This window comes from Podarcis raffonei, chromosome 9 (assembly GCF_027172205.1).
Source record: "Podarcis raffonei isolate rPodRaf1 chromosome 9, rPodRaf1.pri, whole genome shotgun sequence".
Lineage (NCBI taxonomy): Eukaryota > Metazoa > Chordata > Lepidosauria > Squamata > Lacertidae > Podarcis > Podarcis raffonei.
In genome coordinates, this window is record NC_070610.1 from 21,860,287 (window position 1) to 21,872,854 (window position 12,568).

A 12,568-nucleotide genomic window follows, 5' to 3' on the forward strand; every position below is an offset into this window, starting at 1 on the left:
GGCGATGACGCGGGGGGAGGGCTCTCGAGACGGCAAGGAACGGCTTCCTGTCCCTCAGGAGGAGGAGGAAGGTTGGCGGCCTGAGGGGAGTTTGTTGTGGCGAGTGAGGCCAGGAGCGGGAAGAGCGGCGCCGAAGGAGCAGGGAAGGAGGGGCCCGGTCTCGCTCTGCCCCGCTCGGAGCGCGAAGCGGAGGATGAATTGGCTCTTCCCGCTCTCCAAAGCCGGCAGCGGTGGCGGGGCCGCCGCCTCCTCGTCGCCCTCGTCGGCCGGTGGAACCGCGCTGCCGCCGACTCTCACCAGCCTCCAGCAGCAGAAGCAGCGGCAGATCGAGTCCCTGCGGAGCGCCCACGCCGCGTGAGTGGCGCGCTGCCATGGGGGGATGGGGGGATGGGGGTGTCAGAGAGAGAAGGGGGGAGGGAGAGAGAAAAACAAATTGGCCAGTTTATTCCCCGCCCCTTTCTCAGAACTGGAGTTACAAACTTCGGCTGCTGGTAGAGAGCCGGGTGTTTATCCGGCTGACAGTGTTTACAGGGAATGCCTGTCGGATAAGGATCTAGACCGCAACGCGACGGTTAGCAATTATTATTGCTCTGAATCGATAGAGGAGCTTATTCCAGCTTCTCCATACAGTTGAGAGACCAGGTGGTTTTGTTGTTGTTGAAACGCGAGCGAAGGAGCGTGACTTGAAGTGTTTAGTCCGAAGGTGGTGGGTGACTGACGGTTCCATAAGTCCGTGAAGCGAAATCCGGAGGAGAGAGCCAAAGTTGGGAAAAGACAGGCAAAAGTGCGATAGTGGATGCGGCGCTGATGGAGTATAATATAAAATATATAATATATAATATATAAGTCCTGAATATAAAAATAAATGGCTTAGTCATTACAGTGGTACCTCGGGTTAAGTACTTAATTCGTTCCGGAGGTCCGTTCTTAACCTGAAACTGTTCTTAACCTGAAGCACCACTTTAGCTAATGGGGCCTCCTGCTGCCTCTGTGCCGCTGGAGCACGATTTTTGTTCTCATCCTGAAGCAAAGTTATTTACCCGAGGTACTATTTCTGGGTTAGTGGAGTCTGTAACCTGAAGCATATGTAACCTGAGGTACCACTGTATTGCACATGCAACCCAGAGAGAGAAGAGTACGTAGTGGCGTCTGTGGCAACCAAATTTGCTGGCAGGCTGTGTTTGGGAACGAGGTTGAGAGAGGAGATCCTGGCCCACCAATCCTAATTAACTATTGTAAAAGGTAAAGGGACCCCTGACCATTAGGTCCAGTCGTGACCGACTCTGGGGTTGCGGAGCTCATCTCGCTTTATTGGCCAAGGGAGCCCGTGTACAGCTTCCGGGTCATGTGGCCAGCATGACTAAGCCGCATCTGGCAAACCAGAGCAGCGCACGGAAACACCGTTTACCTTCCTGCCAGAGCGGTACCCATTTATCTACTTGCACTTTGACATGCTTACAAACTGCTAGGTTGGCAGGAGCAGGGACCCAGCAACAGGAGCTCACCCCGTCGCGGGTATTCGAACCACCGACCTTCTGATCGGCAAGCCCTAGGCTCTGTGATTTAACCCACAGCGTCACCTGCGTCCCTTTAATTAACTATTGTACAGGGGTATAAAGTGCTCCAGATAGCTTTCCGGTACCAAAAGAAAAAAAGCTGGAGGCTCCAGACTGCCTTCAAAGCCCATTCCACATAGGAGCTCAAGTTTCTTTCAGTTTTGGTTGCAAGTCAGCATGACAAAAAGTAGCAGGAATTGGAACATGGGGCATATCCAGTGAAAGTTAAGCACTTTTAAAACCATTTTCCTGCATTGCCTGGGTTTGGACTACATGTTCCTTGGGTCCCTTCCAGCTCTCTGGTTCTATGAATTACCCTAAGAGAGATTTTAGCTTAACTCTCCCATTAAAATCAGTTGAACTTCAAAATGTTTAATTTGTCGTATCATTAAAAGCTTGACAATTTTCATTGTTCCGGTGACCCTTGGTAAATACCTACATTTCTTTTAACAGTATAGCTGAAATACAAAAAGATGTGGAGTATCGATTGCCATTTACTGTAAACAACCTGACAATAAATATTAACATGTAAGTACTGTGTGATTTGCTTATATGTCACTTCAAATGTTTAAGCTGTGCTTCGCAATTTGGGAAAACAGTCCTCTACTAAAGATTGGTCAGATTTGCACACCTTGGGCCTGAGATGAGCAAAAACACAATTGGCCTGTTGTTTAGCAAGCCAGGACCTGAAAGCACTTTTTAGTCATAGTTCATTTTAATTCATTTGGTTGGTTTTGCAGAACTGTAGTAAAAGGTAAAGGGATCCCTGACCATTAGGTCCAGTCGTGGCCGACTCTGGGGTTGCGGCGCTCATCTCGCTTTACTGGCCAAGGGAGCCAGCGTACAGCTTCCGGGTCATGTGGCCAGCATGACTAAGCCGCTTCTAGCGAACCAGAGCAGTGCACAGAAATTCCGTTTACCTTCCCACCGGAGCAGTACCTATTTATCTAATTGCACTTTGACGTGCTTTCGAACTGCTAGGTTGGCAGGAGCAGGGACTGAGCAACGGGAGCTCACCCCGTTGTGGGAATTCAAACCGCTGACCTTCTGATCGGCAAGTCCTAGGCTCTGTTGTTTAACCCACAGCGCCACCCGCGTCCCTTTTCAGAACTGTAGTAGTTAAGTGCAAAGTGAAGGTTTACACTCTGCTCCTCTTGCATGTGAGGATAAAAGAGTGTGTGCAAGCCTGAAGCTCACCACAGCTCATGCATATTCACCTTAGAGAACAAGACAGTTGGCCAAATGTACCTGTACCATTCATTCTCCTTGCACACAGGGGAGCGATGAGCTTTGGGCTGACTGAGTGTATACAGTGACCTTTTTGATAGTTTGCTGATTTGTGGACAGAGGATGAAGACCTTTGAGTAGCTTGCTTTGGCCTATGGACTGTGGTTTTTTTGTATTTGTAAATAGTTGAAATTAACATTTGTTATAATTTAAGTATAATTTAAATGATAAACGTTGCTATTGTCCGTAGAGTAGTAATTGTAAGGAAGGAAATTGCCTTCATTGCCAATGCAAATTGTATGCTTTGACGAGTATTCAAATAGAGATTTTTTAAAAAAAACAAACCCCAGATATCTTATTTACATGAAAGTGATGGTAATATATTTTGGTGTTCACAGATTGCTTCCTCCTCAGTTTCCTCAGGAAAAGCCAGTCATCAGTGTTTTCCCTCCAATACGGCATCATTTAATGGACAAACAAGGAGTGTATGTGGCCTGCCCATTAATAAGCAATGTATGTACAATTGTATCATTTTCCTTGAAAATTTAAGGGGTGGTCATATAATAAACTGTACATGTCTTTTCCAGGATACATAGGTGGCAGCAATTATATTCTATTGCAAAAAAAAGTTTTCAAAGAAATGCACTTATTGAAATATTAAAGTATGTGCTCTATGTGGAAAAAGAAAGATTTTTTTACGATTAGTTTTTGAACTAGAAGCCATAGCAATTTAGATGTTTTTCCAGAGTTTATTTCAGGTTTTTTAAACAAAAAAACACCCTGTATATGTATTCTGCAGAGCTCATGATCCCTTATTTTAATACCTAGCACCTCAGTTTGTATTTAATCATGGAAACAATTCAGCTCCTGTGCAGATTGAGGCCTCTGTATTGACAGCTGCTGGGGCCAAATAATGCGTAACAATGGCACCTGTATTCACCTCCTGGTGTCAGTGTAAAATGACTTGCCTTGTATATCATGCTTTAATTCTGCAAATTAAATACAGCTTTTTAATCTCTTAACAGTTCACAATGCACTCAGACCTTGGAAAAATAGTTCAAAGTGTACTTGATGAATTTTGGAAGAATCCTCCAGTTTTGGCTCCCAGCTCAACATCGTTTCCATAGTAAGTGTAAACAGAGGAAATTAGGGTGATAATTGCAAACAAGCTAGATACATAATTTAGTAGTGTTCTTAAAGCTTCCCCTACACTTGAGTTGTTAAGCTATGGGCCCAATTTGGATATCTCGGCCAAACAATTTATTTCCTCTATCCACCGTGCACATTTTGTTACTGTTCCTCCCTCAGTGGTTCATAATAAGTATAATTTGCAGTAATAGCCAAACTGGACAAACTGCCAGAAACATGTTTTGCCTCCAGGCTAGAATTGGAAACAATTTGACAGTTTGACTACTTTGGGTGTCACAACAAACTATAACTATTTTTATTTAAGATAAAACAGTTCTGGATCTGTCAACTTAGAAATATACATAGGAATGCTTGTGAAGGATACAGATCAATTATAGCATGAGTAGCTATCCTGTGACACAGGTGCAGCACATGGCAACAAAGGGCAGGAATTCATGAGAGTAGGATGGTCCATTGCCATAGCTACAGTATAGAGCATGGCTTATCTGTGACCTCCCAGATGCTGTTTGACTTTTCTCCCATAAGCTCAAGTTAGTATGGCCATTGTTCAGGGATGGTGGAAGTTGTACTCCAGCAACATCTGGAGGACCATAGGTTAGCCACTCTGGTAAAGAGCCAGGCCTACCCCATGCCATATCTACCACCTCCAGAACTTTCTGACTCAGCAGAGTCAAAGTTCAAATAACTGTGACGGAGTGCACTAGAGTGATGCTGTCTCATGCATGCCTTGTGGCTTGTGCCAAGAAGATTGACTAACTTTGAATTAATGTTCCATAACAATAAAAATCTCTATAAAGGATTTGGTTAATGTTTTACATTAAATAACTGTCACCACTTTCACATACCCAGAGGGGCTTCAGGCTTGCGATTCTCTGTTTTGAAATCTGTTTTGCAAATCTTGCAAATCTGTTTTGAAATGAGGGGGCTTTGAAAGGTAATGTGTAATATGGCGGGGGGGGCATGTCTGCTTTTCTACAGTAGAGCGGGGAGCTAAAAAAAAATCCCACTGGGTGGGCACAAAGCAGTTGAGCATGCCTAAAGTAATTGATTCGATCTCATCCTAAGTCTTGATGTGCCAACAGCTAACAGCTTGGGCCAAAATGTATTGACAGCTGGGCCACTTGATTTCCTAGAAGGTGTTACACTGGCATTGTTGGTAGACACCTTGGTACAGATGAACAGGTTATTAGAGTGAATCATTGTGAGGTATTTGACAAGGTACTATCCTTATACTTCAGCAATCCTTTCCTTTGAGTTAGTAGTGAAAACACTCCAGAAACTGTAGCTGGTGGTAAACTGTTTCCCTCCTTTTTTCCGTAGCCTTTACAACAAACCAGCTGGAATTCCTCCCTATGCTCAGAACTTTCCGTTTCTTTCTCCATACCTACCACAAGAAACAAATAGGTCTATAACATCTGTGCCACTTGCAGAATCACTTTCTTCTGGCTACGCTGCAGACAGACCTGCGGCTCCTTCCTTTGGCATGATATCAGATCTGCCATTACCTGTTCCAACAGCAGAAACCATATCACAGGTGTGTATGTCTGGTGATAGCTATAATTCAAACTTTTTATGCACCTGCTAATCCCAACCACAGATCATATAAAAGGATTTGGGGCGTTTGAGCAGAAATATAACTTAAAGTGCTTTATGATGTTGATAGATTGCTTGATCTAGTCACTCTATAAAGATTTCACTGAAAAAAATTCAGGGACAGAAAAGGCTGCCATATGTCCAGATTGACTCCATGCATAAAATAGCCCCCAACTCCAATTGTATTGCCCACGTAAACCAGACAACAATATAGTGCTCCACCTATATAAGAGCAAGAGAAACATTTTGTCCTCATGCTAGAGGTTTCTCAAACTGTTACCCCATATAACTCAAACAAGTGTATTTCACACCTCCCAAATGTGAGCCCCAGAGTCACCAGCCAGTTAAGATTATATCAGAAAGTTGTATCCAACGTTAGTATATACTGAGAAGGCCCACTAAAATTAATGAACGTAATATTAAGGGGCATAAGTAACATTAATTTTAGTGGCTGTGCTCTGAGTAGAGCTTAGTCGGATACAACCCAGTATCTCATTCCTCACTCCAGTGTTGCTGTCTTAAGACAGTTTAAATATGCACTATGTCCATGTACAGTCCAAAGAACTATGGGTGGGAGTCATGTAAGGAGTCAGAATTTCTGTTTCATAGTTGATTGGGGGTCAGGACAGAACAGCCAGAGGGAGGATTGCGATGTTGGAAGAACGCAATGGAGTTCTTCCCAATGATCTGAAAAACAATATTTTTATCAATTGAGCATATGCTCAGTCTGATTATCCTTCAACCTACATATTGGAAAAAGAATGTTTTTTAAAAATATAAAACACATCTTCCTACTTCTTATCTCTAACTTGTGTGGTATAAGTTCATAGAGTGCTCCCGAGTACAAAATCTTAGATAGATTTTTGTTGTTGCTTCATTATTAGAGTTTATGTCCAATGGATTATTCTACACTGGTGAATTAGATTGAGTCTTCTTTTCATATTATAGTCATACAGGAAATAATTTTCTGTTGCTTTACAAATCTGCTAGTCATGATCTATTTTCAGGGGGGAAATACCATTCATTGTCATACCTTCTTGATAAACTTTTCAGGGGAGCCCAAATGGATTCAGTTACAAAATGCCTGATGTACCTGATGCATTTCCAGAACTATTGGAACTTAGGTAAAAATATTTATATCATTAGAAATGTATTATTGTTCATGTGCAAACCAGCTCCACTCATAGCTAGATCTGCACCTAAAAAACTGCCTTTGGAGAAACTAAAAGCAGTTCTTTCATGTTCTTAGAAAAACTTGAAATTCTTAGAAAACCTCAAGCGAAGTACTTCCAATTGTGAAACACTGTCACGTGAAAATGATCCATCAGTGGCTATAATCAGATTAGTTGTACAGTGATTCCCCCAGAACACAGGATATTGCAACAAGTGGGTTGAAGACGTTTCTGTAGGCTGAAAAGAATAGGAGTGCTCTGTCGTCAATCTCAGTGGAGCCAAAATGCTTCTTAATAGCACAAGCAGTTAGCTCAAGGTCATGTTCTCTCAGAAGTGTTCCTATTCTGGAGGAAAACAAAATATTCCAGTCATCTTCATCTGGGTGTTTCAGCTGAAAAAATTGCAGCACCAGGTTCATAAAATGAAATTGCATGCAACGTATCTTCAGTAAGGTGAGGAATGAGAGGTTTAGGACTTAGAACCTAAGAGGTACTTGAGGCTTAGATTCCACTTCTTGGATAAAAATGTTTAGGTGATCTTAAACGTGGGTGTGTTTCTTTTGAAATGCAGCATATCACAGCTGACAGACATGAATGAGCAAGAAGATGTCCTGCTGGAACAATTTGTTAATCTGCCCCAGTTGAAGCGAGTCATTAACGACAAGGATGATTTAGTGAAAAGTATTGAAGAGCTGGCAAGTAAGACTTCAGAATACTTGTAATTTAAAGAGTAACGTGAGAGTAAACGGTAACCTTCTAAAATTGAACAGTGGGTTTACTTTGCAGAAAAAAACCTCTTATTGGAACCAAGTTTGGAGACGAAAAGACAAGCAGTGTTGGATAAAGTAAGTGAAGGGGAATTATTTCTGGAGCTTGGAAAGAAAATATTTGAGTTTGATTGTCAAGACATTCTTTTCTTGTAGTATGAACAGCTTACTCAGTTGAAGGCTACATTCGAAAAGAAGATGCAACGGCAGCATGAACTGGGTGAGGTAAGCTGTGTCCCTCTTGCATATCAAAAGGGAGTGCTTTTTCCCAGTGCGTAGTTAACGTACGGATTTCACTATCACAGGATGTAGTGATAGCTTCTAGCTTAAGTCTGTTCCAGGCCTCTTTCACATTTATATCCGAAGGTGGAGCTCAAAGAAACATAAGTGGGTATTGCCCCATTTTATCTTCACAGGAACCCTATAAAGTAGGTTAAAGATTGGAAGGTTGCGCCTGATCCCGTGATCTTCCATGCACTACAATGAGGTGGGAGAGTCATGAGATAGTAGGCTGTACTATTTCAGTTTAGGTAAATGTTCCCCTAAGGCTGCAGTCCAGACCTCCAATCTGCCGGATAGGGCAGGGGACCTAGACTGTCATAATGTGGAGCTGGGTTTTGCCTGCTCTGGCCTTGTACCCTGGCCTGCAAAAGCAGCAGAGCTATAAATGCAGCGGTGGCTATGTTGCATCCGTCTTGCCCATCTGCTATCTAGCCTGGGTTAGGATTGGTCTGTAAGACCCACCAATTAAGGGGAATAAACTGTTACAGCAGAGACTGTTATAATTTAGGTAGGAGCTGTGGTCCAGCAACATCTTGAGAACCACAGGTCTACAGTGTTCAAAACTCCGATTGTTCTAGGCGCATTTTGCGACCGGGAATTTCATTAGTGTGAGCTGTTTCCGAACTCTGGGCGCAGTACTGCGCCTAAGATTTCAGATTAAAACAGCAGAGTAGAAGAAAGGGAGGACCTTTTTTTACCTCCCCACTTCCAGCTGCTCTCTGAAGATGGGAGAAGAGACCCTCTTAAAAATATTAGGGGGGTGGGCAGGGGAAGGACTAGACCATGTGAAAAATGAACATCATATTTTAGCTGCAGTTCATTAATTTTCAGTTTGTATTCTTGTTATATGTTGGCTTAAGGTGCCATTTAGCTCTTAGTGTTCATATCTGTTTCTAACAATGGTCTCCTACCTCTGACCAGCTTACATTCCTTTCTGGGAATCATAATGACTGCATGTAGTTTTTGAGCTGTATAAACAAAAAAGCTAATAGTTCAGTTTTTCCTTAATATTTCTAAATTAGAACTAAGTATAGCCATACTTATTAGATTTATATGTCTTCAGGCCCTTCACAAAACCTTTCCCCCCCCCTAGAGTGGCTTTGCAGTATTAAAGCAGAATACAGTCAGAACAATCAATTTACCAACAATACATCACCACTTATTTTATTTTGCAATCGGAATCTTTTTGTCACCCAGCATTTTCCAATTTTGCTTAGAGTTGTAGTGCAAGTGCTCTGCAGGCAAGACTGAAAGTAGCAGCTCACGAAGCTGAGGAAGAGTCTGACACTATTGCAGAAGACTTTCTGGAAGGGAAAACGGAAATAGATGACTTTCTTAGTAGCTTCATGGAGAAGAGAACAGTATGTGAAATTCCCTTACATTTTAAAACGAATTATGTTTTGCATAACTTAAATCTTAAAAAATAGAATGAAAATGTTCAGCAGAGAAGCTGTTATGGGATAGAAAATGATTCTCTTCAGCAGTTTTGAAAAATAGGCTTTGTGTTTTTAAAAAAAATTTATAGTAGAACTGTATTGCTTATCTTGGGTAGAGAAATTATCCTCGAGCCTTCCTGCATTTCACCACAAGCTCTTGTCCAAGTATCTCACCAATTTGTGGCATAATCTTTGCAACATCCTCAGTACTTTTAATGCTCAGTGTGGTGTACTATGCAAGGCTGTGCTTAGATTTGCTAAATATCCTCAAATAAATTGTTTTAAATATTGGAATGCAAAAAAGGACAGCTAATTTCTAAAGCCCGCTTTCTAAAGCAATCACTACACGAAGAAACAATACTCAGAAGTAAGCCTCCATGACTCCAGAGAGACTTAATGGACTTACTCCCAGATAAATGGGTTTAGGATGGCAGCCTAAATTACATATAATCCACACCATGAAACAGCAATTGAAAATATATATATCAAGTTCCATTAGCACAAAAATTACTGCCTGTGCTGTTAGTGCAACAGGACTTCCTCTCCCTCTCTTCTCCTGCTCCCCAAATCTGTTCTGGTATTCCCCCAATACTCCAGAGGAAATGGGGGGGCATGCATGGGAGAGAGAAGAAGTAGAGGAAGTCTGTTCATACAGGCACAAATTCTTAGGCTAATGGGGTGTGATTGCACCAAAATTAAGCATCTTTAGTTTGTTGATTCATGGAAAAGAACTAAATTATCCCACCGAAGTCAATGAGATTTAAAAGTTCTGTAGAAATTGCTTACATTGGCCAATAATGGCAAAGATTACTTGGTGGTTAAAGCCTTCTATGGTTGAAGAATGTACAGCTTTTATTTTTGTTCCGTATCAATCAGGGAAACTGTAAGTCATGTGCAGCTAATAAAAGCAGTGCCCCAAAATATGTCCCATACTAGAAGCCAAAAGCTAGCTAGTGGAATGTGGTTTGTTTTCCTGTTGATTTTCACAGTAAAATGATCAAATGCAATGTGACTGGTTAGCAAATTATGCTCCAAGATAAAAAAATGTGAGTTGATTCATGTCATGTGGCCCATAAACCTTAAAAAAGCATGCTATATAGAGCATGTGGCTATAGATGAATGCTCACTTGTGTTTCTCTTTTAGGTTTGCCACTGTAGAAGAGCCAAAGAAGAAAAGCTTCAACAGGCAATAGCAATGCGCATTCAATTTCATGCTCCGTTATAGGTATGCTCACACAATATTCAGACTTGAGTTGCCTTTTCTTTTTAAATGTTACTTATACTTTTCAGATTCATACATTCCGCTGATGTTACAATCATTGACATTTCAAAACTTGACTTCCTTCCCCCCTCTTTCTGCGGTTCCTTAAATTTATTTTTACTATCCTATGCATATCCTAATTAAGTTAATTTGCTCATTTATTCATCTAAATATATACTCTTATGAAACTGCAGGTTGTTACAAAAATCCTTCCAATGTTTTACCTCTTTACAATTTATCTGTAAATATCCAATAAACCGTTTCCATTGTTTTGTAAAAATTTTATCTTGCTTTCTTGGTTCTTCCAGTAAGTTTAGCCATTTCTGCATATTCCATAGGTTTTTGTATCCATTCTTCCTTTGCTGGGACTTCTGCTTCTTTCCATTTTGGGGCGAGTAACATTCTTGCCACTGTAGTCACATACATGAATATGTTTCTATGCAGTTTAGGTAGCTCTGTCCCTGTAATTCCCAAGAGAAGCTCACTTTTCTGCCATCCTCACTTTTCTGGGTCTTAAGCTTGTCTTGAATTAAGCTAATGAAATGTTCAAATTCCAGGAATTCCCAGTATAGCTGAATGGAGTTTTGCATTCCATGGCTGTTTGATTCCAGCTTTTCTTTGTTCTTTTCTTATGACATAATGCAGGAGGTGATAGGAAGCTTTCTACCCTGGATTAATTAGAAGCCCGCCTTTGCGAAGCTATGTTTGTGTACAATGAGAAATCTGACTGACTGTAGTTATGTTTGTGTTCACAGGTTTTCCAGCTAAATAGAATTTCTGAGGCGAGTGAATGAATCCAGCAAAGCACATTTTCATATAGCTGTTATTTTGCAAATAAGCATTTCATCACCGTTGTTGCGTTTATAGAAGAGACTGTATACAGAACTGGGATGATGATGATGGTGATTATTATTTTGGGACAAATTAGGAAGTCTTTCTATTCTCATTTCATCCGAGAAATCCTCCTATTGCAGTGTTTGCACTAAATATTTCTTGTCATTCTTATTGATAATCCTTATCATATTTAAGTTCCTACTTCTCTCTCCACCTACTTTATAGATTAAATATTTAAACATGTAATTTTGACTAGATTTTTAAATTTTATACAACATAATTCATAACTTTTGTATTAAACATTTGCTGTTTTGGGGTGGGGCAGGGGATGTAGAAATGTTGGTTACTTAAAAGTAAGTTGCAAAGTGTGTGAGGCAAAACTCGTATGTTAAGTCCTCTTTAAAAAAAAGAATTCTCTTTCTTGAAATCCAGTTTTCAACCATTTTTATGTTGAAAGCAGCACACTACATTGCTATTGAAATTAAGTGGTGGTGGGAGGTAAAAGGCTAGGAGACTTGAAAATGGCCTTGCACCCTATTGAGGAGATGCACACAGTTAGCTGCTTGTGGGATCAGGTCTTCATTCTAGAGGAAGAGTCATTTCCCAGCTTCTAGCACCACATGAGAAGGGCAAGAGTATGGGTAGATCTTTCAGCTGCTCTATTTTTGCCCTTGGATGTGTGGAAATCGCTGATTTTATCCTGCATATATAATACAAACACATACCAAGGTTTGGAGAGAAGGTTGGGTAGACCAGCGCTGTGGCCTACCTGAGTGAGGAATCAATTCAAGCAGGAAGTAGAATCATCTGAAAGAATAGAGCCCAAGCTTTCTTTGGAGCTAAAATTCAAGATATAGTGATTCACCAAAACCAAAGAATTTTGTTGTCATATAGAAACATGTTAGATTATTTGTTTACCTCATGGTGCTGTAGCTCTTGCAAGGAACTCAAACTACTTCACCGACCTTACATTCTTTAACCCTATTTTTTCCCTACACAATTACAAAAAAAATGGTAATTTAACAGGTAATTCCAAGTGTATATATCTCTTGTTCTCCCCCCTCGCCGGTGTCACTCAACTTTGTTAAAAGAAGTTAAACTTCCTTTTCTTGGGTGGCTGCAAGGACTTTTTCAAAAAGTTTCTGGTACTGATATTTGCATCTATAAACCAGCACTTCAGATCTCACAAGTGAAAAACAGCTGTAGAGTTCAGCGTTACAATACCTTAACAGGCTCTTCTTGGCATCATTGAGTCTTGAACTGAAAATAAAACAAGCTTGGTGGAAAAACA

General features: G+C 41.0%; 1 protein-coding gene across 1 annotated transcript; it reads left to right on the forward strand.

The window, feature by feature from the left end:
* Nucleotides 1–79: 79 nt before the first annotated feature.
* VPS37A (VPS37A subunit of ESCRT-I) lies at nucleotides 80–12,568 on the forward strand. Its single transcript, XM_053404480.1, has 12 exons — nucleotides 80–354; nucleotides 2,010–2,084; nucleotides 3,182–3,296; nucleotides 3,809–3,909; nucleotides 5,253–5,466; nucleotides 6,579–6,649; nucleotides 7,269–7,396; nucleotides 7,484–7,542; nucleotides 7,621–7,689; nucleotides 8,964–9,107; nucleotides 10,327–10,407; nucleotides 11,199–12,568. The coding sequence occupies exons 1-11, from the start codon at nucleotides 194–196 to the stop codon at nucleotides 10,405–10,407; spliced, it is 1,218 nt and encodes a 405-aa protein (XP_053260455.1). The 5' UTR covers nucleotides 80–193; the 3' UTR covers nucleotides 11,199–12,568.

Excerpts from the sequence above, each read along its gene's own strand:
- VPS37A (XM_053404480.1), top strand. The coding sequence starts at position 194 with ATGAATTGGCTCTTCCCGCTCTCCAAAGCCGGCAGCGGTGGCGGGGCC. Across the intron at positions 5,467-6,578 it reads CAGCAGAAACCATATCACAG|GGGAGCCCAAATGGATTCAG; the intron begins GTGTGTATGTCT and ends TAAACTTTTCAG. Across the intron at positions 7,397-7,483 it reads AAGTATTGAAGAGCTGGCAA|AAAAAAACCTCTTATTGGAA; the intron begins GTAAGACTTCAG and ends TTTACTTTGCAG.